Raw genomic sequence first — 24,206 nt, 5'->3', positions numbered from 1 at the left:
GCAACCTGCTCGCGTGTCAAACCTCAGAGGCCATGTGCAAACGTACAAACTGCAATTAAATGTTGAGGATGACGTTGTTGTAGCGTGGCCTGACCATGGCCTGACAAACGAACGTCAGAGACCAGCAGATGCTAAAGCTTAATTCATATTGTTTCTTGAAATTAAGTAGGAAACTCTTTTCATCGAGCCCACACTGTGACTGAGCCATGATAACTGAAACTGAAAACACTAAACCAAAACTTGATAACTAAATTAGGTTTTATTATAATTTTGACTTACAGGCATAAGTTTATATTTTACGAGTTGTTGTTATTGGAAGGTTAACGTTATTTAATGTCAGCGTACGTAACTGGAAGAACGGAGGCCTTGTTGTGCTTTCAACCTGCCATTGTCAGTGACATCAATCTGCTGTCGCCGAAATGGTGAGCAAGTCATCGTGACTTTATCCGGGGTGTCATAAGAATGGTACTTCTCAGAAAATTGCTTTAGGAACCCAAGTTTGTGGTGCACATTGTGAAGCGTTATCCGCTACAAAGGCACCGACGTTCACATAATATCGGGATCATTAATGAAGTGTGGGACAACTGGTTACCATGTTAGTCTCGAGGGTCGGCGGCTTTGCGGGAATGACTGGACAGAACGCATTAGTGCATTTGATAGAATTCTACCGTTAATAAGATTTTAGCTTGTATTAGCGTGTGCAGACTGGTCAGAGTACCCTATTTTCGCTACCTCGTTCACAGATTGCGCGCTTCGTTTATCGATTGAGTGGCTCACTTCAGAATGTCGTAGGTGTGGTGAACATTCTTATGTTTCTCATTTGCAGGGCCAGAACCAATCACAGGGCGGCAGCGGTGGAGGCGGCTCTGGCGGGGAAAAGAAGGATGACAAGGTACGCTTAAAGGTCTTACACTTAAGTGCGTAGTTAAATTTGGTATGTGTAAATGTATCGCCTTTATAGCCGATTTATAAGTAGAATTTTGAAGTACCATGTTCTGCCGGATGACTGACTGGTGGGCTAGTTTAATCAATCAGCCACTTTTATTTGACATCAACAGTTACAGATGTCTTGGGCACAGGCTGAAAGCTCGAATATTTTCTAAATATTTCTCTCTTAGCAAAGCGATGAAGTGTAAGCCGAACCTCGTTAATCGCGCTTAATACGATTTCTCTGCTCCTACGCTCGCAGTCGCGAAAACTAAAAATAAACCGTTTTAAGTCGTATGTTTTCTTCAGCGTTCTTTATCGAAAACATATCAACGAAGTTCTACTGTAATACCTAGTGTAAAAGCATAAACGTGCGCTGGTAAGATGCAGGAATATGGACATCATGCAATGCTAAATATAGGGGTGCAGCTACAGATTTAATTCTAGACGGGTGAGGGGTTAAACACCTCAATCCCGTCCCACCTCCGGCTGATATCAAGCAAGATCCTATTGGCTGATATCAAGGATTAAGTGCAAGTTCGTCATAAATTATGGTTGTGGTAATGCGAACTAATAACTGACAATTTCGTAGTCTACATTTGAGCCCCTTGCTAGTTGAACAATGCTGCCATGGTTAGCAGAGTGCAGTTTTGCGAGTTGTACTGTAACAAATGCGAACATAAAAATGAGATTACGTGCTGTAGTAGTGGAGATTGCTTTCTTTTAGCGGTGTCGCATCATTTTGGTCACGCCGTGGTTGTGGTTTGCAGGACAAGAAGCGCAAACACGAACCCCCGATTCCGAGTCGTGTGGGCAAGCGGAAGAAGCGAACGAGGGGACCAGAGGCTGCTAGTAAACTCCCACTCGGTGAGTTGTGGCAGGTTCAGAATTCCTCACGCACTGGCTCCTGGTCCGCTTGGCCTTTTTTTTTTTTCTTTACAACAATGGTGCACTATGCTTGATTACAACCTAAATAAATAATGTCATCATAGGCGAGTGCAGGGTTCCTCATCAAGGAAGAACTGGCTAACCTCCCTGTCGTTCCGTTTATATCTTTCTCCTCATCATTGTGGGGGGGGGGGGTGCATAGGTTTATCCCAACATCTCCCCTCTAAGTTAATGTAGGCACCCCTCCCCCTCTTAGGTAACTTAGAGCCCCTCGTACCCGCTTCCCGTTTGCACACCTATAAATGTCACCTTCGCCTGCAGCTGTCACTTTCCGTCACACAGGAACAATTTGCATGAATGTGCCATCCAGCAGCGTTTACTTGTTTTTGTGATGTCAAGCACTGCTAGTGTTTCATATAGTCAACTTTCCCACAAATCGGTCCTTGCGCACATAGGCGGAGGGTAAGGCCGGGCTGCATAATAAAGACCAGAGCCCGGAATATCTTTTTCACAGCTTGGCTTTGGCTCTTATTCACCGCCAAGGGACTGTTGGTCATCGTGTCTTGTGGCTATTTCACAGGAGACATATTATGCCTGTTTCTTATCCTTTCATGTATTTAAAATGCGGATCATGTGACAATGACAAGCAGAGTCTGGCATTGTGGTCACATTGACATGCCTGGCATCTCTTCTGATTTTCCCGTAAAATGTATGAATTTTGACCACGCTTACGAATTGATGAATATTGCCCAAAATTCTACAAAAAATATCTCATTTCCGATAAAAAGAAAAATAAAGCGTGGCCTCCGTGATTGGCTACGGCGCATTGCCGTAGCTAGTCGCGCAGGCCACAAAAATGGCGTTACCAGGTTAGAACAATATGTATTGACGTTATCATCACATACCTGCCAAGTCTCCTGCATTGTCCGGGAGACTCCCGGATTTCAACTGCTTCTCCCATTTGTACGGTTGCCATGACAATCTCTCAGAAATCGAACTTTGTGTGCGAGATCTTGCCGTATTGACAAAAATGCAGGTCAGTCCGTTCCAGGCTTTTTGCAAGCCCACTGCATTTCATTAAAACGAATTTGAGAGGTGTTCATCTAAACATATAGTAAAGTCTCGGTGATGCAAAACCAAGGCAGATACGAATTCATGAAATTCCCAGCCAAATTCATGTGTCCATTGGGCCAAAATTCAAATGTTTCTAACACTTTTTCTGATTGCGGCTTGTGATATGAACTTCAGTTCAAAAACCATCGAACAAAGGCTGATCAAGAGCAGCGTTCTCGAGGCTTCGGAAGTACGCGTGCGACCAGTGCACGCTCTGTTCTCTACAGTGCGTGTAGTTGTCATTGCCACAACCGCTGTGGACGAAACCGGGGTCATTCGACACGATCATGTATGGCGACGACGTTACTGATAGAACTCCGACAGCGTGCGCGTAGCCAACGCTTGACCAGTCAAAGCAACGCTGCTTTCAGCACTCTGTGGACAAAACCGCGGCAGTTGCGATAATAGATAGTATAAAACGACTTAGTTTTGAAGGCTCATGGATTGAAAACAAAACTACCGTTTGCCACAACCACCGTGCACAAAACCGCGATCGCGGTGATGTGCACGGTGGTTGTGGCAAACTGTCTACGAGTTCCGAGAGCACGTGGTGACGCAGCCTTCAGATTGGTGCACACCGGCAACTAGCAGTTGTCGCGCGACCATTTGCGACTAGTCGCGAACGTTCGCAAAGCGATTGCTTTGGCTAGTCGCTTCTTGCTCGATTTTCAGTAGCGCGACTGCAGTCGCAATACTGTTGAAACCAATCAGCAATGCCCGGAAGTGACACCAGCGTTTCCTTATATGCAGGCTCATGTTTTTTTTTTTTTTTCCCCGCTGTCCTCATGTCGCTAGATACAAACGGGAGCATTCCTCTGGGTCTCTTTCTCTGGCCACCACGGAGTACTTGACTTGGAGATGACGTGGCGCAGCAACTCGAGCAAAGTGTTGAATTTACGTGGCGGCATTCGCAAGAAGCTAAACACCGTCACAATGAGCAGAAAATGGATTGTGCACTATCTTCCCCCGTATTCAGAACTTTTTTTTTTTTTTTGTCTTGAACTTGACTTGCCATCGCCTTTAATGCAGCGCATTTGGAACGCGTTTGTGCTTCATGCCTCGGAACCACCATGCCCGGCACCAACCAAGGACACCACGTTCGAGCCGCGTTTGTGCTGCATTGGAAGCTGTGGCAAGTTAAATTCAAGGAGGGTTTCTGGATACGTACCACTCTCGGAAATACACCTCCTCATCTCAGCGCAGCTCGGGAGGTAGGCGGCTTGCATGGCCGGCCGATTCTCGTGAGCGAAGGGACGGTCACACCCACCACCGGCTTTTTTTCTTTGGAGGCTTCTGTGCTACCAGCGCTGATACTACGGCGTAGCGCACCAGTGGCATGACAATCTCTTGTTTGTCGCTTGAATCGAACTCCTTGACGCTGCTGGAAACGCTGTGCGAGAACTGACGAAAACGATAAACGCGGCGAGCTCGGTTTGCTCCGCTGACTCAGCTGGTGACGATCAGCTGATCGGTGCCGTTCTCCAGAGTTCTCGCTGATAACGTGATCCGGACGTGACTCTCCAGTTTTGCAACTTCCGGTCGCTTGCATGCAGCTTCTGCTGGTGTGAACGTCAATCGCTTTTTGGTCGCCAGTCGCAAATGGTCACGCGACCGCTGCTAGTCGCCAGTGTGCACCAGCCTTTCTTGTCCCTTTGTTGTAGTTTTTTTTCTTGCGCTATAACTATCGTCAGGTAGATTAAAGGCAGTAAAGATATAAAAAAAGCTAGAAGCGTTTTGGCGTTCCTGTCCAAAGAATCTAGTAGCGAGCAAAGCCAAAGCTTTGACCCGCGCTTTTGCGGCAGTCAGCTGAGCCGTCCCGTCCATTCACGTGTGAACACATACGTAAGCTGTTTTGACAAAAATCGATTTCTTTGCTAGTTGTTTCGATGACGCGAAATTTCGGGAGCATTCGCGCTTCTTCTTTGACACTCTCACCTCAGTGGGAAATCCTGCCCTCGTGTGTTCGGCCACTCCAAGCCATTATGAGACTGCAACACTGATGTTTGCACTTGTGTTTGCCCCCCCCCCCCTCTTGTTTTTCGTCATGTTGTCATTTTTTTTCCCCCTTTCCTTGCCAACAAATGGGGGAAAATAATTCAGGGTGTCGATTTACCTTATGGCGGCTAAACATGATTATGCTTGTCGCTAAAGCCAAATCTATCACAGCTAAAAAGTTAAAAAAAAAAAAAGTCTGTAACCCTCCGCTTGGGGGTTTTACGAATTTCTCTCTTAACAAGTTGCCAGGTATGCCACATGATAATGAAAATTGCAGTATTTGCACTGCTTTAGTGCAAAATTCGTGTGGTATATATGCACGTACACATAAACAATAAGAGTTCTTTATTTAACAGACATTTGTTTGTTACCTCCTTCATACACTCGATAAGTCTTTCTATATATATAGAGAAAGAGCATGTGCAAGAGCAAGTCGGGCGCCCCGCCCCCTTCGGGAATACGAAAACTCTCCGCCTATGCTTGCGGACAACCGTGATTGACCCACGGCCTTGGCGATTGTGCAGTGACGCCCCACACGCGATGCCGGCTGAAGCTGCTGAAGCAGGAGCGAATCAAGGACTACCTCCTGATGGAGGAAGAGTTCCTGCGAAACCAGGAACGCCTCAAGCCGCAGGAGGAGAAGCACGAAGAAGAACGCTCCAAGGTTGGCACAGGCACCCCCTTCTTTCCTGTTCTGTTGTCTTTCACCTTTTCAAGGGCAGCCTATGAAGAACTGTCTGTTGATGCATCATATTTTCAAACGGTCATGATGGCGAAGTAGACGGCAGATCGGTATAAAACTAAGGTCTTGATACGTTTATTTGTGTGTTTTGTAAATAATCCAAGTAAATTTTGAGTAAATTTCTATCATGAAGTCATTCATGTTTTTTTTTGCATCATTAGAATCAATATTAGGGCTGGAAACATTGTGGAATCTCGTTTTCAATTACATTCATTTTGAGCAAAATATTACTTTTAGGTTTGACATGGATCATATTACATTTGACATGGTAGCAGGTTAGTAAAGGGATCATATAAAACTGTACACTGAAAAACTAGGTTAAATGAATGCGGATTTATGCACAGGAGGTTCAAATCATCCAAAACTCAACGTATATTTCTCCTAGCACAACTATCAAAAATATGTGTGCACAAATGTGTACAAAGAACTTTGAGAGAGGTTAAACAAATTGGGCAGTAAAAAGCACTAGTTAGGCTCTAGGGTCCTCAGAAGCGGAGGTTGGCAAAACTTGTGGAGCTCACTTGGACTCAGTAATCAAATATATTTCGCTCATTGTACTCACTCGGACTCAAACTCACCAAAATTTTCCTGAGACTAACGCGCTCCGACTCACACTCACATTTTCTTCAACCGAGCTAACTCGGACTCAAACTCACCAAAACATTACTTACCCGAGCTCAGTCAGACTCACGGCTTGATCTGGGTGTGAGTGAGTCTGCTCACTAGTTTGTTAGCCTTGAATAAATATTTTCATACCTAGTGCCAATGCTCTTTGACACCAATATCTCGCGTAATTGGTACTCTCATTGGCACTGATTGATATAGTATCTTTGAATACAAATTATGAGTTACGATTAAGGTTATTTTTCTTAAAAGACATGACAGGAAAAGATATATTTTTCGAGAACTTACCTGGAAGAGTTGGCGAGGAGAAGATAGAGGCAGCTGCCTACTAAATTTGCGCCTCTGATCAATGAATATTGAAATGGTGTATCAAGGACACTGCTTTAGAATACCCCTGTCGCGAGTCTAGGTAAGGCTGATAGTAATGCTGAAGAGTATAAAGATAGGACCCTAAGTCAGCAAAACAAAGTGGAGCTCACTCAGTGAGGAAATATATTTTGCGCTTTGGACTCACTGAGACTCAGATTTACCAAAATTTTTCTTGGCCGAACTCACTCGGACTCAAACTCGCCAAGATTTTCTTCAACCGGACTCACTTGGACTCAGTTTCACCAAAGTGTTGCTAAGCTGGATTTACTCGGACTCGGACTCGCGGCTAGATCCGAGTTTGAGTGAGTCGACTCACGAATGAATTTGCCGACCTATGCTCAGAAGTTCCTTAATCTTATAAATTTTTTTCTGAAAGCTTTACTGTTGTTAATTTTGATAACTTGGGTTCACTATTCAAACGTAAAATGAAGGACATGTAATTTCAAATATTTCTTGATAATACGTCAGCAACCTTAACGACATCACATATGCCAATTTCGCTCGTTCAAATTTACTTGTTTATTTATTTATTCATTTATATAGAATACATGACAGGGCTTCTGAAGAAGCATTGAGTAAAAAGCACAGGCACAATATACAAGAGTACAATACAGGCTGCAAAGCGGTATCCAAACTGAAATGGTTACACAATATTGATATTTCTAGCTGAAAATAGTTTTTTTATTCGATTTTATAAGTACATTTTAAGCTAGTGTATGAATGTCTGGTTAACTGTTAATTTAACGAAAATGGTTGCGGTCAGTGGTTGTGACAATGGCCTCAGGAAGTTCACTCCATAATGCAATATCGCATGTAGTGCAGATGAATTTCGAGCGCATTAGCTCAGAAATAAAGCTTCATCACTTACTTCTTTCTTAAGTTGCTGGTTGTCTTTCACTGCAGCAGAATCGTCTTTTACTGACAAAGAGTTATTAAGGGCGTGGTTAACGCTGTTTCAATCAGTGATGTCGAGAAGCAGATGCATTATACAATGTGGCCACTTGTACTCTAAAAATGTGGAACTCACAGCCGTTTGCCCATGAGTGCTCATTGTTTGTTGTCCCATGCAGGTGGACGACCTGAGAGGCAGTCCGATGTCGGTCGGTACTTTGGAAGAAATCATCGACGACAGCCATGCCATTGTCTCAACATCCGTGGGTAGCGAGCACTACGTCAGCATGCTGTCGTTCGTCGACAAAGTGAGTACATGTGGGTGCTTTCAAGTAGTGTTTCTTGAAGGGACAGGCTACCAACATTGACAGTACCTGTTTTCTGTGGCGCAACAGAAAGCGTAATCACAGTACGGTAACATCGAGAACCTCGTGAGACATTTGTAAGGAGAATGATTTCATCTGTGGTGAATGTGAAGACGTGTACAGTTGAACCCTTTTATAAAAGAGACTGATGTGAGAGACAAACGGGTATAAGGGACACCAGTGTGCCTACAGTAAAATGCGAATTGAGAAGAAACTGCATGCGTCGTACCCTGCTTGTAAGAGACACCTCATATAATGGACAAGAATTGCTGGCCGGAGCGTGCCACTTATAATGGGGTTAAACTGTATGCTGCAAACAGTGAGCGCTAGAGCGGTTCGTGCTTTAGTGCGGCGGTCTTCTGTGTGTGCCTGCACTCCGTGCACATGCGCTGTTATTCGACATGGTCCACAGGCTGCCGCGAAAGGGAAGTGCCACTTCTCATCATACAACTTCCTTTATCTTGTAAGCAGCAAAGAGAGTATAGTGGGATGAATTTATAATGTACATACTCAAGTTTTGAGGACTAATTATGGCATGCATGACAGCAACAGACTACAGTAGGCTCTCGTTAGATGGAACCTGAAAGGACAGGGAAAATGTGTTTTTACAAGAGTTTCGTCAGTTACTAAGAGGTGAACATCGATGGAGAATCAAAGTATCGAACCAGTCGTGCTTTAGGCAGTTGTTTCATTTAGGCAGCAGTTCTGTTTAACAAATTTCCGTTTACTGAGAGTCCTTCGTACGTGACTACGTACAGCTAAGTGGTCGACTTTGTAATTCAGCTTCAGGGCTCTTCGGCTAGACTGCACGTCACACCGGTTTTCGCTGCTTTTAAAGGATTTAAAATTATGTCCTACCCACGACGCGAAGCGAATGCTTGAATCTTTCACTATAGCTTCAACGCCGTTTCATTTCAAACATATTTTGTTTTTAGCTCTCAAGCAGCGAAACTGAAGAAGGCTAGACACCGCAAGTCAGCGTTCAGGTCGCTGTTGCTGAGAGTAGCTGAAATTTGCATATTTCAAGTGGCAAAAACACTTTATAACTTAATTCATGACATTCGAACATAATATATATGGAGTAATCTTAAGTACTAGCACATTGTGAGCAAGGGCTTGTTCGCGCTGTTTCCACTCCCACCGCTGAACGGCCATTACAGTTTCCATAGTGTAATGGGGTACTTTATTGACTTGAAAGACTATTGACTCAACGGCCTTTAAAATGTCAGACTCCTCATGCTTGACTGTTGAGATGTTGCACTATCGGTTGGAAGGCCATCCGAATGTCCATGTGACACGGGTTGCCATTGTACGCATTTTTAATGGCACCTAATTCTTGTTGATTCGGTCATACAGTAAAACCTCATTAATTCGAACACAGTTATTTCGAAGTTCTGCTTATTTTGAAGTATCTCCGTCGTCCTGTGCTCTGCAGTGTAAGTTTGAGTGTACAAATTGAAGTGGCGGTCAGCACCAGTTCGGTTATTCGAAAACTTAGGGTGCAGTGTGGCAATTCCCAGTCCCGATTTCTCCGCAAAACTGCCGGAATGAGAGCCCTTAAGAGCCACTAGGCAATGTAATATAGCTACACTAATGAGTGGCAGCTGAAGAGTGCAAACTCTGGTACTTCTAGCTCAAAAAATGAAATTGCATGATTAACTAAAATTTGTGCCTGCAGAAAACAAGACATGCTTCGCTGCAATACAGTGACGACGTGCAGCCAGCATGTTGCACGCGTCTAGCAATATCAGGGAGTCACAATTTACCCATTCTTTCTGGGAATATGGAAAAATTAATGAAGAATAAAGGGCAGTTTGGCGGAATTCATGATGTATTTTCACACTTGCACTGCTGGCGGAGTTCTTGCCTGCGATGCCTGCTTCGGAAACTCGGTTCAAAAGCTTCAATGATCGTGTTTTCCAACTAAAACACATCACGAATTTCGTCACACCGTTATTACATTCTTAATTTTACTAGTAAGAATGGGCGAATGTTCACATCATGATCTGCTGATTCAGCGAGGAGCAGGCGACTTGCTGTCCGTGTGCACTACTGTGATGCAGTGAAGATGTCTTGTTTTTTTTTTTTTTTTTTTGCAGGCGCGTATTTCAGTTAGCTATAACTTTTTTTTTTTTTTTATAGCAGCGGCGAAGCCCTGCACTCCCGCTTGTTTGCGGCGGTATTGTGGTGTGGTATTGCTGGAAAACATAACTCTTGGGGCCGCAAACTAGCCATCACCGCAAACGACCAGCCCTGAGTACTTTGAATAATTTCAAGTTTCTTGGATAACACTTTTTGTATGTTCCGTCGACTCGAAAACCCGCTTAATTCAAAGATTTCTCACAGTTTCGGTGCCTTCGAACTAACGAGGTTTTACTGTATTTGGCCTCAATCTAGTTAATGCGGACGTTCATCGGGGCATGCCAAGTGTGAAGCGCTTAACATGTGAGACGCAAATAAACAAAATCGGTGTTTGAGGACAGGCGGAACGTTTGCTGGCTTTCTAAAAGGCATGGTCGCCATTCACAATCTTGTTGTAGGTATGTAACTAGGATATTGGTTCGAAGCACGCTTTGGATTAATATGTGGGGATCTCTCTGCATTCATATTGTGAGGAAAGCTGAAGATAACAAAAATTGTGGAATATAACAAAATACCAGTTATAAAAGATACTCTAGTGTTAGGAATGGCCCTTGCGCCATTAAAAATCACTCATCATCATGAATTGTCAAATATAACTAACTCATTTTTGTGTAAGATGCAGTTTCATTATAGTGAGCTATGAGTATACATAAAAATCAGAAAAATTATAAAGTGCATTGATCTGATAGACGTTGATTTACTAGTTTCTTGGTACTTTCAGTAATTCAGCATTCGATTAATTCAGACAGTTTTTTTTTTTTTTTTTTCGCTTCCGCAGAATCCGAATGAACGATCTTTCACTGTATGTAAAGCACGCGTATTTGTGAGGGTCGATTTCAGTGAAGAGTGGCTCGACGTTCCCTCACCCCTTGTCGCAGGACCAACTGGAGCCCGGCTGTTCGGTGCTGCTCAACCACAAGGTTCACGCGGTCGTCGGCGTTCTGTCGGACGACGCTGACCCCATGGTGGCCGTAATGAAGCTGGAGAAAGCACCCCAGGAGACGTACGCCGACATTGGAGGGCTTGACCAGCAGATACAGGTAAAGGAAAGGGCTCAGCCTTGCAGTATTTAGTGTCTTGTTTGCCACAAAAAAAGTCCAGAGCTCTCCCCTTTTCTAGTGAAGGGGACAACGAAGCAATGCATGTGCGTGCGCGAGCTGCTGCTTTTCTTTCTCATTTGAGAGGAGACACTGTTCTAAGATAGATAAATAATGTATAGGGTAGGAAAAAGCTGCTCCATTGCTATGTAATTATATGTGGGGTTTAACGTCCCAAAACCACCATATTATTAGGAGAGACGCCGTAGTGGAGGGCTCCGGAAATTTCGATCACCTGGGTTTCTTTAACGTGCACCCAAATCTGAGCACTCAGGTCTAGAGCATTTTCGCCTCCATCGAAAATGCAGCCGCAGCAGCCGAAATTCGTTCCCGCGACTTGCGGGTCAGTAGCCGAGTACCTTAGCCACTAGACCACCGCAGAAGGGCTATTGTCATGTAATGCATATTTGTCGAGTTATTCAGTCTCAGAGTCAGTTTCGTGATCATTTTCGCCATATTCAACGTCGGGGCGCCTGAGAACGACACCAAGTAGTGCGGCCACCGTTGGTCTCGTTTGAAAGATGAATTCTTCTTTTCGAAAACTGCTTTTCGTCTAGCAACAGCGTAGCTATTGCGCATAAAGATAAACCAAGTACTCACACATCATTGGTGCGTTTCTGTCATGTGGGGCAGTTCCCTGTTCCTCTTTAGATGTCAAGGGAAGTGTCTTCTAGATAGCGGCTCGCATTTTGCGATCTTGTAAAGAGGCCTCAGTGATGAATATGCGATCAGTGCGATGGCAGGCTGTCATCGAAAGCTTTGTACTGTTCATACGTTCAGGAAGAAGCTAGAGAGCACGCAGCATCTTACCAGCGAAACTTGCTGCCCCCAAGAGCATGGAAAATGCTGGCTGTGCAGATGTTTTCACAGGCGCGATAGCCGAGGCCAACGATCACACGTGAGCTGTGTGCGTCGACACTCCCCTGGTTTCCGATGCTGAAAAAGTGGCCCATAAGTGTCGCGCGACTGACATTCAAGAAGACCTTTCATCGACGTCAGCCGCACGGCGCAAGCGGTCTTTTTTTTTTTTTCCGAAACTCGGCAGCGTCTGAGACGACCGAAACGCCGTTCACCGCCGAAAGATTAGCGATGGGGAAGGAACCGCTTCAGTGTGTGAAATGCGGTGTGTGTGGCGAGCCTGGCAGCATTTCCTAGCAAGATCGGGAACATGGCATCGCCGCGAAACTTGTGCTGACATGTGATGAGTGCGGGGAACTGAAAATTGTTTGGAGCTTGCCGATAACAGGAGGGATGCGGCGCATGGCCCGTTCCGAGATCAACGTGTTCGCGGTTTGCACGGCAGTAGCACAGGAAACGGACAAGGCTGCGTTTAATGATATTTTTTTATCCCCAATATTTCATGGAGATGCCACGCACTTTATTGGCGACTGTGTGAACACCTTCAAAACACTGCATGCCGATCGGAACTATGGAAACCCTGGAAACTTCAGGCGTTCAATGAAAAGACAGTGCACGAATCATCAATCGCAGTGACACCGGTCCTAATTGTGAACACTGTGATGTGCCAGAAACGCTTGAGCACATATTTTGTGTCTGCCCAGCATACGCACGTGAACGACAAACGCTGATTTCTTCTACTGAACTATATCGCAGTAGGTCATTAACTGATGAGACCGTGTTGGGCCCTTGGCCAGACACCAACAGTGCAACTGCCACGCACTTTATTGGCGATTGTGTGAACACCTTCAAAACACTGCATGCCGATCAGAACTATGGAAACCCTGGAAACCAGGCGTTCAATGAAAAGAAAGTGCACAAATCATCGGTCGCAGTGACACCGGTCCTAATTGTGAACACTGTGATGTGCCAGAAACGCTTGAGCACATATTTTGTGTCTGCCCAGCATACGCATGTGAACGACAAACGCTGATTTCTTCTACTGAACTATATCGCAGTAGGTCATTAACTGATGAGACCGTGTTGGGCCCTTGGCCAGACACCAACAGTACAACTGCGGTCACAAGAGCAGTTATAACCTTTTTGGAAACGACTGGACTATATGCGCGGCTATAAAATGTGTCTCAGCTAGAAAGAACACTACATACTCACCTCTCTATCTCACCACCGTCATCCATTCATCTTTCTTTTCCCCTTTCCCTTCCCCTAGTGTAGAGTAGCAGGCTAGAGCAAGCTATCGCTCAGGCCGACCTCTCTGCCTTTCTGTAAATAAACTTATCTCTCTCTCTCTCTCTCTCTCTCAAGTGCACAAAAAAGAATGATGACAACTACACTCCTGGTGGCTTCTAGATTCATTACTGCACTGATTTACATCTTTACCTGTTGAATACATATGCTCACCCTGTTCTTTTCTCATTTCCTCAAAACAACATCTTTCATCACGTCCGAGGCCATTGTCCGCAGTATCTTTTGATCTAGAGGTTGGATTTTGATAATTCTTACAGCATTTGAAAGATTGTCCGTTGATTAGTAGAGGTTGGATTTTTATAATTCTTGCAGCATGTGAAAGCTTGCACATTGATTAGTGCAAGACTGAAAAATTACAAGTTTTAAGAACAATGATTTAATTAACAATAAACTTAAGCAGTAGTTTCTGATTTCTAATGAATCTTCTTGTTAAGGCTATAACTCTTGGAACTAATGAAGCTAAAAAATCAAAATATGGTTGCCTTGCAATCTCTGTTCTTTTTAAAACTCTGTCATATCTAATTTGCAGCAATATTTTATGAGAAATCTGTCTAAACAGTGGGTAGACTGCAAGTTTATGGAGCAGTCAGTATATTAAAATATGAAAGTGACAGCCAAAAACTAATTGCATATTTGTTTTCAGCTGTAGATACTAAAAATAAAAAAAGAATTTCCAGACCAGTGTCTCTCCTTGAATATTCAACGCAAGTACACTCAGACCTCACTATAACAAAGTGGCGTCTCACCCGAAAATAAGCTTGATATATCCAAAAATTCGATTTTCCTTCGAAATTGGAATACGAATTACAATACAGTAGAATCTCTATTACACAAATTTGAAAGGAGCACACAAAATATTCGAATCATGCCGAATTTGTATGAACTAAAAACAATTTAAAACTGACAATGAGAATTAACAAGAACATTATTGGCGCCTATTTCTTGCTGAAAAAGCCGATGATGTTCCTTCGAACTTTCCTGCCTTCATCGTCTTCTCTACAAAGAGCCGCGGTTTTCTCACTCACGCTGCTGGCGCGACGGGTTCACACTTGACATCGAAGGGAGCGAAAGCGGCCAAACTCATTGGAACTTCACTCACTTCACCGCGCTTAAGCTGCCATGAAAGGAAGGCATTTCAGCAAAGTGAATAATACCTGTACCTCACCTACGAGTTTCCGCAACCATTTGAGTTCGATAATTAATAAAGCAGTATTTATTTCAGCAAGGCAAATGAGATATCAGTAAATTTAGGTACTACGTTTGGCGCGGTAGCAGGCATGCATTTTGATTTTGTTGCTTCCACGGTAGTGTCGAGAAAAGTCACCAAGTGTGAGATCTTTTTACCTCGCTGACATCACTAGTTCTCCACATCCCGACCCGTTTGCCAAGCCTAACTCGATCTGTTCTGTCACCACGAGTAGCATCCAGCAGCAGTTTTTCACAGCACAGCAAAAGCTTAAGATCACCGGCGTTGCCGCGGAATTCGGGAATCACCAAGCAGGAAGACAGCACAATGTGGACGAGTTCTGCGTGTGCCAGTGGAGAAAGAAAAAAGCCTGCAAGCCACGCACTGGGACTGTAGGCCATTTTGTGGCCCCTTTACTGGCGTCTAACCTGAGTCGGAGGTGCTGCTAGTAAAGTTTGTCGAAGATGCGAAAAGCAGGGGTCACGCCGTGTTGACCGAGATGGCCCAAGTGACTGTCGAGGGAGGCCTACCTCACAGATTCCGTGCGAGCGGCGGATGGCTGCAATGCTTTTTGAAGTGACAAGGGCTCTCTACATCTTTTGTACTGCCTTTTCTGTAAATCAAATGTGCAGGCAATATGCGTGTTTTTTTTTTTTTGTTTTTTTGGCAAGCTGAAAGGGGGCGGTGGTGCGTATTACATGCAGGGGTGGGTTATATGCGCAAAAATATGGCATTTCGTCCCTTGGGGCAAAGCAAAGACTCACTATTGCACTTGGTATTATGAGATACCTGCCCTGAAAACCAATCCTCTCATCTTGTATTTAAAAAACAAGGAAAAAAATGCATTTAGCATCAAAATAGACATTGCAAACAAGACAAGGCAAGATAGTTAATCTAACTAAAGTTTGGGTCAGTACCAATATAAGGGGGTGAACTTTTGATGTAACACTTTAAATATACATTATAATGCCCGCATTATTTCAAAGCTGTACTTTTCATCAGCACTGCTTTTCAGGAACAAGCAAGCGAACTTGTCACGGCATAAAATATTGCGATGACTTGTGATGCAGGAAATCAAGGAAAGTGTTGAGCTTCCCTTGACACACCCCGAATACTATGAGGAGATGGGCATTCGACCACCGAAGGGAGTCATCCTGTATGGACCCCCCGGCACGGGCAAGACGCTGCTTGCCAAGGCGGTCGCCAACCAGACCTCGGCCACTTTCCTTCGCGTCGTCGGCTCAGAGCTCATCCAGAAGTACCTGGTACGATGCAGAGTTTCTTCACAGGTTGCGCACGCTCCATGAAGACCACGTAGTGGGGCCACAGCAAAATCTATAGCATATCACATGCATAAGGTTTAAAGAATGCTACACATTACACAGAATGCAGCCATATGCGATAGCTTCACGGACACAAGGCACTTTCGACATTACTGGTTACATTGTAGTAATCCACAGTTTAAGCTTAATGAGTAACATGTACAATAAAAAAGTACCACTAAGTAGTTGAAGTACGCACTGGGGACAGGATATTGCATTCTACTTTTAAAGGCGAAGCTTAAGGCTCCTCCATTTTTTCTGCACTACCCACACATGTTAAGACAACTCTGTTACAATAATGTGACCTCAGTTATCAACTTACCTATTCCTTTCTTTTTTTCTGTGTCATCTTAAAACTCTAACAGATAGTTACACTGCCTTGATGTGATGCAGGGAGATGGCCCCAAGCTCGTTCGAGAGCTGTTCCGGGTTGCTGAAGAGCACGCACCATCCATTGTGTTCATCGACGAAATCGACGCCGTAGGAACAAAACGGTGCGCATCTTTCCCCCTGTTGTGTGTATTCGTCGTGATAGCTCGCAAGTTTCATTATCAGCGGTCAGTTCAGAAATTAAGCAAATGCAATCATTCATTGCGAAGTAAGATTAGACGGGTGTACTGACTCTGCTGGTCTAGAAGGAATGCATTCTGCAAGGCCGGTTCATGCTTCTCTATGTGTTCACCAGATGGCGATACGAATGAAGGAAAGCCGCGGAGGAGAGATGCCGGTTGTGAGTAGATTAGCTGGCAGGGTATCTCTCTTGCCGCGTTTGTCTGCCCACCCGTCTTGTCTACTGCTTTGCTCACACCGCTCCCCGCGATCATTGCTGCTCGTCTCTGCTAGTCAGCACGGGTGCTCATCAGAGCAGGTTGTTGAAGGATTTCTACACGCCTGAACAGATGGCATAACCTGTTGTGAGTAGTCAGCTGAGAGCAAAGGGGAAAGAGAAAGCCTGTTCAAAAATGTGAAAATGAACAAAAAGAAAGGGCAACGGAATGAGCTTGACTGCATTCACATTGCACAATTTGTCCTGATGCATTGTGTAGAGCGGCAGTTGCGCTCCTGTATCGTCTTACTCTGAGTCACCCACTGAGGTAGTATTGTGGGTGCTCATACTGTGTTGCAGGGCTCTTAAGTCACCTTTGATAACTTTTGAACTAAACGCATGCATCGAGTTCAGAATATTGTTGCAATCATGCAAAACGCAGCAGCGCTGAGAGCCTCGAGCAGCCCACGAATTCAACACAATCGCTTCTACTGTGCAAGTTTTTCAGCATTCTCCATTCCCCGAACATTTACCGTGGCATCAATATGTTTGCTCGTCACTTCCAATTATTCACTTCGCACCCAAAATTTTGCTATCTGCACAGCTCTAGTTATAATTCCTGATTATTGAGGAGGCAAGGTTTTTCTAGTGTTACTGTTCTTGACGAAAACTCTTGGCCTGGGAGATAATAGCTTACTGGGTCAAGAAGAGAAATGATTTGTATATAACTGACACTTTTGACAGTTTCGTGCTACTCAAAAAATAAATTCTGTAGTTCTCTGCTGGACTAAGAATGACTTTGCAATGTCCTCGTGTTTGATCTTTAATGATTATGTGAAAGCTTATAGACTTGCTTATAGATTATAATCTATAATCAAAGCAGCTTCTAGATTAGAGTTTTTGTGTGAATAAAAGCCATCGCGAGTGATATTCTTTCCTTGTGCTGCTGCTTTGTGTTGATGCGTAGGCATAAAGTTCTGTAAGCTTAAATCTACATCAATCTTTATGCGTCCGTTTCGGCACTGTTTTTTAATGCGTGCTGTCATAAGCCATCATGAACCAACTGGCCCACCGGTACATTTTGAGTGTTCTGTTATGACAAAAAAGCCCAGGGTACATTTTTAACCTGTTTTTCTTTTCTGTCCTTTCTCCAGGTATGACTCCAACTCTGGCGGTGAGCGGGAGATTCAGCGCACCATGCTGGAGCTGCTGAACCAGTTAGACGGCTTCGACTCGCGGGGTGACGTCAAGGTAGTCATGGCAACCAACCGCATCGAGACCCTCGACCCGGCTCTGATCCGGCCTGGTCGTATTGACAGAAAAATTGAGTTCCCTCTGCCGGACGAGAGAACGCGGCGGCGCATCTTCCAGATCCACACGGCGCGCATGACGCTGGCCGGTGACGTTAACTGTGACGATCTGGTAGCCGCCAAGGACGATCTGTCTGGTGCAGACATTAAGGTCAGTGGTAACCTAGAACTTGCCACTGGGATAGCTGGTAATTCATGGTGGTGAAACGATTGGGTTGTAGCATGCACGTGTCTCACTAGAGTGAGGCCACTAGCATGCATTGGGACTTAGCAAGGCACAGTCAAACTTTCCACTGGGCTAGCTAGTAATTCATCGTGGTGAAATGACAAGGTTGTAGTATGCACATTTCTTATTAGGGTACGGCCACCAGCATGCTTTCAGGCTTAGCAAAGCACAGGACTTCATTTCTAGTTGCCCCATGGAAGCTGTTGCGCCACTGCACATGTGCGTTTGGACAGCTTGGCGAGCACACAGTCCTGCCCTCAGAAAATTCGTAACAGCTTCAAGAATTTGGCATGCGTTCTTTTTGTGTGATACAGTGTATACAAAACGACGACGAAGAAAAATATGTCATTGGGACCATTTCAGAATGTCCCATTCGAGGCACATATGGTGTCGTACATTTACCTTAATTTCTCTATTAGCAGTAGAGCACTGCTGTTTTTAATATTAATGTTTTAGACATTCTCAAGCATCCTTCATTAGTCTTCCACTGTGATGTGGATTACTATGTGCCTTTAGTGCCTGTTAAGTAGAACCGTTCGCCGTTATACACCAATTTCACAAGTACATTGCCATTTCTCCTGCTGCAGCGCCATCTAGTGCAGTGGTTCTCGGCCTTAGATATGTCGGGGACCCTTCGTGGACAGGTAAAAGTGATGGAGGACCCCTTGCAGCGGAGGAGAGGGAGGGGGGGGGGGGGGTACGTAGATAAATTAACACAACTAGAGCGTGAAATAGGTACCTTCTATTGCTACCAAAAACATTCAACAAAAGTACCTCATCACTTCATTTTGAACAGTTGCACAGTCGCACTTAAACAGAGTTTAGGCTTTTTTTTTTTTTTTTTTAAACGAGTGAGGGTTTTGCGGATCATAGAAGTGGCTTCGCGGACCCTCATTTGTGAACCACTGGTCTAGTGTATGTGACGTTTCTCAGCCATGCCGGGCAAAACACAACAACATGTCACATTTGTAAAAACGCTTGTAAGTAATTGCCAAGTTTTCACTTCAAAATGGCTGAGACGAAAAGCCGCGGCGACTCACGAGAATTTCACGCAGCAATCCTGACGATAGAAATACAGTCGACTCCTCTTAAGGGGGCGGACAGGTCTTTGGGCCCGTAAAATTGCGAAAAAAAAATTTTTTTTTTCAATGGCATTTTTGAATTATGCAAGCATTTTCACACCTGCCTGCAAATTTTCAGACTCCAGAAAGCGATAATTTACTTGTTATATCATTACAAAGAGGACTCGTCGATTTGCGCAGAATTTGACGAAAAAACACCACTTTTTTCGCGAGGCAGAGCTACCTTTTGCCGAATGCCATAGCCACGATCTTGGTCTCGTTTGAAAGTGCGTTTTTCCATCTTCCGATTCCTGCTCAAACAACCTTGCTGTGCTCATTGGTTGTCGAAAAAAACAACCGAAAAAAGCAATGTACGCGACGCTATTGGCTGTTGAGTGCACGTGACCATGAGGTGGCCACTTCATTGGCTGATTGGGCTCGCACATCTGCTTGGCGCGTCAACAACGCGCGAACGTGTTGTGGCGCCATACCACCTGTGCTTTGACAGCGTGCTCACGATCGATGTTGTTGCAATGCCGGGATCATCGCGAAAGTTTCACCCCCATCATAAGTTCGGTAAAAAAAGAAAAAAAGGATCAAGTGAACAACTTCAAGGTGCATCTCTTGGCGAATAGCATCATTCCACCAGAACAGTGATGGGATCTTTACTGCGTTTTTCTCCACTACAGGCTTCGCCTTTGAAGGTGAGAGTCTTTGATGGAAGCGACTTATAGAAAAGGCCCATCTAGTCGACGTTGAAGACGTCTCGTGGTTCGAAGCTCATCAAAATTTTCTTACACCGTCCCTAATGCCGATCGATGCAAATGTCCCTGTTGACTGCAGCACACTCACCTGAGATTGCTTTGAAGACTGGGACATGGAGTATTTTGAAGTGGCTGAGCCATCCGTTGCTTATGGTGCATTCAGACGACGGACCGAATCCGGATTTGTCGTGGACGCGGACAGCTAATCCGCGGATGGTCCGACTGCAGGCGCATCCACACGACGGACGGTGTCCTAGGGGAAAACAACCGGATTACCCTCGACAGCAGATTCGGCGCTCACCTGCGCCCGCTGGCAGCAGACCGGTTTGAGAGTATTCAACATGGATGCCCGCAAGAAGCGAAGCTTGGCTGCGATGTCTGTCGTGTTGTGACAAATGAACGAGTAGTTTTATTCTTTCAGGAGAAAAGGGAGTTGCTGGCAGAATGTTCTTTCAACTACATTGTTCCCCACTTGTAGAACTTCTGAACGCGTCTTCCATCCTTTTTTTAGAAGCGGCACGTCGCCGGTTGCAGAAGTTAGAATATTTCACCATCATGACGGCTAAGAATCTCGCGTGTCAAACGACGGTGGCGACATTTCCCGAACCACCAAAAGTGATTTCTGCGTATTTAATCACCTGAGAACGAAGCCCCCGGAAACTAAGTAAACCATGCTCAAGCGTAGATGATGCCGACCAGTCATGCAGCTATTCGCGAGCCATGGAGGACATGCCGCGAGCAGACGAAAAGTGTACTGGTTGCCAGAAACCCCGAGCTAATCCGCTGAAGTATCGGCTTTCCCCCGCCAGAATCCCGATGTGAGAAACGGGTTGCGTTCATCCGTCCGCGAGCCCCGCGGACGAGTCGCGGACGAGGGGAATCGCTGATGTGAGGTCACGTGACGCGCCGTCCGTCCCGCCACATCGGGATTCGGTCCGTCGTCTGAATGCACCATTAGGACGAAGTTTTCGACACTCATATGCATGGCGATCTCTCGAGTTTTCTGCTCGAGAATTGGTATGCTTATGGGAAAATTGGAACTTCGTGCATGCTTGAACTACGGAAAAAGAGATTTTCTAGATGTTCATAAGGCGTCGTCCGCATCCGTATCCATATTAATGTAAAGGTCTCGTTCTTTACAGCGCCTTCAATCTTTTTTCTGTCTTTGCAGATCCGCGACAGCGTCGATTTCGAGGTGTCGTATTTTTTCGCCATCTCCGTCTTGGGCAGGCCGCTTTGATCGAGCTCCAGAAGTATTGGGCAGCTTTTTTTTTTTTTTTTCAAGAGAGTGCATGGTGCGGCCGCTTCCTTTCCATCTGGCTGATATAACACCGTGATCCACCGCACTTAGCCGCACAAATAGGCCTAACACACAACTGACTAGCCAACTCAGCTCCCACAGCCACCAAAAGTGAAAATGGCTACTAGATTGGCTTGTCTCGAGTTGTTGCCATGGTTGTGAGACTACCTTTGGCCTGAATGAGTCTATGCTGTGTGTAAAGTTTATGCCGTTTAACCCTAGGTGACCACTAAGCACTGTTTCGATTAACCAATGCATTTTACTGCACAGCACATAGAAATCCAGCCATATGAGCCCGTTTAGTTCCATCAATGAGGCATTTTCGTTTAAGCGAGTTTCGTTTATTGGGAGTACACTGTATTAGGAGGTGAGTTGGATTTCGATGCAGTTCTTAAAGGGTTCCTAAAACAACTTCTTCAAGTAACCATAGAACGGATTCAATAGAAGAGCCCAATGCCTCATGAATTCAAGACCGCAAAAATTTTTAGAAGTCGTCCAGTTCGAGCGGAGTTATTAAGATTTGTCGCACGCTGCAATCGCGTTCTCTGTTCTCTCGTCCCGGCGAATGCACTGGAGGTTAAGCAGGGAGAGATGGCAGGGGCAAAGAAAATACGTCCTGCGTACCTTGTGACCTTGAGCACTTTTTTCTTGGAATATGCGGTTTTTTGCATGTGATCGCGCACGCAGAGAGGATTCATCTGCTTGGAGCAGAGTGTAAGCAACGCTTTGCCAAAGCTGTCCTCTTACGGTCGCGACAAATGTGTTCTTTGCATGCAGGCTATCTGCACCGAGGCCGGGCTCATGGCTCTACGGGAAAGGCGCATGAAGGTGACCAGCGATGACTTCAGGAAGTCCAAAGAGAACGTCCTGTACCGCAAGAAGGAAGGAAGCCCAGAGGGTCTATACCTGTGACTCTGTCGTAAGATCGGCGGCTGTGTTGAAGGTGTAGCTAATAAAATGTGTTGCTTACCTTCATTTCTGTACCTCTCTTCTTAAATTAAATGTTTATACATTGATCTCTACGGCAATGTTTTTCATAGTACTGTGAAAAAACAAAACACAGTAGCCAGTAAAGGTATACACTGAAACTTTTATATAATGAACACATGTACAGTCAAACCCGCTCATATTTATTGACTACGTTGAACAGTTGAGTTATCTACAATACACTCAAGATAAAAGGAACCTGAAAAGTTCAGAAAAATGTGTTCGATTTACTGAGAGGTGAGCTGGGTTGCAGCATACAAGTATGAAACCAATCATATCGGAGGCAGTTGTTTCGCTTAACAGATTTTCGTTTACCGAGAGTCTTCTTCTGTGGTACCGTTAAAATTTGATATATCACAATTCGACTGTAAAACAAACAATCATTTTTAAGCGAGTACAAATTGAAGAAGGGCCTTGTAATGTATAGTTAGTGGTATGAGTATAGATTTATAATGAATTTTTGAATAAAAAAGTTATTTGCATATCACATGTGATATGGTTATTATGAGGGTTCAGTGTAATGTGATTATATGGTTAAAATTAAAAAGAAATTGCTTCAGAATGTTAACACGACACATCGCAAACAGCTGGAAAGTATGTATTCATCAATCTATGGCTCAGCGATGTCCTTGATAGATGTCCGGGCTACATGCCACACCTCTGACAGAACTGGACTCCTCTCGAGCACTTGGGTAGTTTTTTGGCAATCCGCATTTCCAAAATCATCGACGCACCTCCTCAGCACATCCAGCACAGGGACATTTTGCTACGAGTCGGGCAGGTACATCTCGGAGAACGTGTGAAAATGAACACATGTACTAGTACAGCTGGCCAAAAAAAAACCATGGACAAGAAAGGCAAGTACACAAACGCGCCAATCAGCCTGAACAAGAGCTTTACCTCAAGTTTAGATGTGATTATAGTTGCATAGGTGTCGGTGTATTCTTTGCTGGATCAAGATGCAAGGAACTTTACAAAAGGTTGGTGAGACCTTTTTGCATGTGGGCACAACTTTAGAAGTCTGCAGCACTTCCTCCTTAAAGAAGACGGATATGCACAAACCTGCACCGACTGCCGTGCATTCCAGCCTGACCCCGTCAGCTGGGCGACACGTGACAACGCATTCCATGAACATTGTTTAGTGTGTGAGCATGACTTTTTTTTTTATGGTGAATTGCATTGATAGAACAGGAGCACTCGAAAGCATGCTGAAGTGTTCTCTTGAGAGCTTCAGTGGTCGAGCAGGAGTAGGAGCTCTGTCATCCAGTAGAGCGAGAGTTCTTTCGCTGCTCTAAGAGCAGGGAAGCAGTTTGTAGTGCTCTCATCTGAAAAGCAGAGTAGGTGCAGCACAACCAGTCATGCGACATTTAAACGTCACCATCTCCATATTAGTATTACTTTATTTCAGCCAGTGAAGACTCTTTGACGGTAAAGACGATGACAACTACCAAGAGTACGCAGCAACGTTTGGTGGATGACGTCGCTGCAGAAACTTCCTATCTAACTGCGAATTGGGATAATGACGAACATGCTCCTGACAAATTTCACACATGTTTTTTTTTGCTGCCTCACAGAGCATATCGGGGCTTCAAATGTTTTGATTCTTATTTTTTTGTATTTCATTGAACTGCAACGGCGTGGGAGATGTAAAGGCCTCATTAATGTTGAATGCCCTTATAGCCAGTTGGGGAGGTTAGACTAGCCCAGACAACGGACTTGTTGCATAACTGGCCATTCGTGCCGAGTAAGTCATTGGCTGTCAAACAATGTATTCTGAAACATTCACAAAAAACAGTAACTTTTTGGTTTCAAACATCTGCTGAGCATCATCGGCATACTAATAGCACATTATTTACCTTGAAATAAGAAAACTGTTAGCACCAAACAAGCCCTGCCAGTACATCTGATCGCATTACCACGGCACCAAGTTGAGGAAGCTACCTCTTTTTTTGATGCATAAGCCGT

At 44.7% G+C, this 24,206-nt stretch overlaps 1 protein-coding gene across 3 annotated transcripts; it reads left to right on the top strand.

Annotated features, from left to right (window-relative positions):
- The first annotated feature begins 371 nt into the window (after positions 1 to 371).
- Rpt2 (26S proteasome regulatory subunit Rpt2) lies at positions 372 to 22,229 on the top strand. Of its 3 annotated transcripts, none has more exons than XM_075870924.1 (10): positions 372 to 422; positions 827 to 892; positions 1,698 to 1,794; positions 5,448 to 5,587; positions 7,729 to 7,857; positions 10,935 to 11,096; positions 15,576 to 15,770; positions 16,221 to 16,321; positions 17,748 to 18,054; positions 22,032 to 22,229. In XM_075870924.1, the coding sequence occupies exons 1-10, from the start codon at positions 420 to 422 to the stop codon at positions 22,164 to 22,166; spliced, it is 1,335 nt and encodes a 444-aa protein (XP_075727039.1). In that variant the 5' UTR covers positions 372 to 419; the 3' UTR covers positions 22,167 to 22,229. The 3 variants fall into 3 exon arrangements, with proteins under 3 accessions (XP_075727039.1, XP_075727038.1, XP_037272067.2); XM_075870923.1 differs by lacking the exon at positions 372 to 422 and adding an exon at positions 432 to 465; XM_037416170.2 differs by lacking the exon at positions 372 to 422 and adding an exon at positions 554 to 595.
- Positions 22,230 to 24,206: the final 1,977 nt, after the last annotated feature.

The sequence above is a fragment of the Rhipicephalus microplus genome, chromosome 8 (genome assembly GCF_043290135.1).
Source record: "Rhipicephalus microplus isolate Deutch F79 chromosome 8, USDA_Rmic, whole genome shotgun sequence".
Lineage (NCBI taxonomy): Eukaryota > Metazoa > Arthropoda > Arachnida > Ixodida > Ixodidae > Rhipicephalus > Rhipicephalus microplus.
The sequence above is the reverse complement of the archived record's forward strand: the minus strand, read 5'-3'. Positions and strand labels throughout refer to the sequence as shown.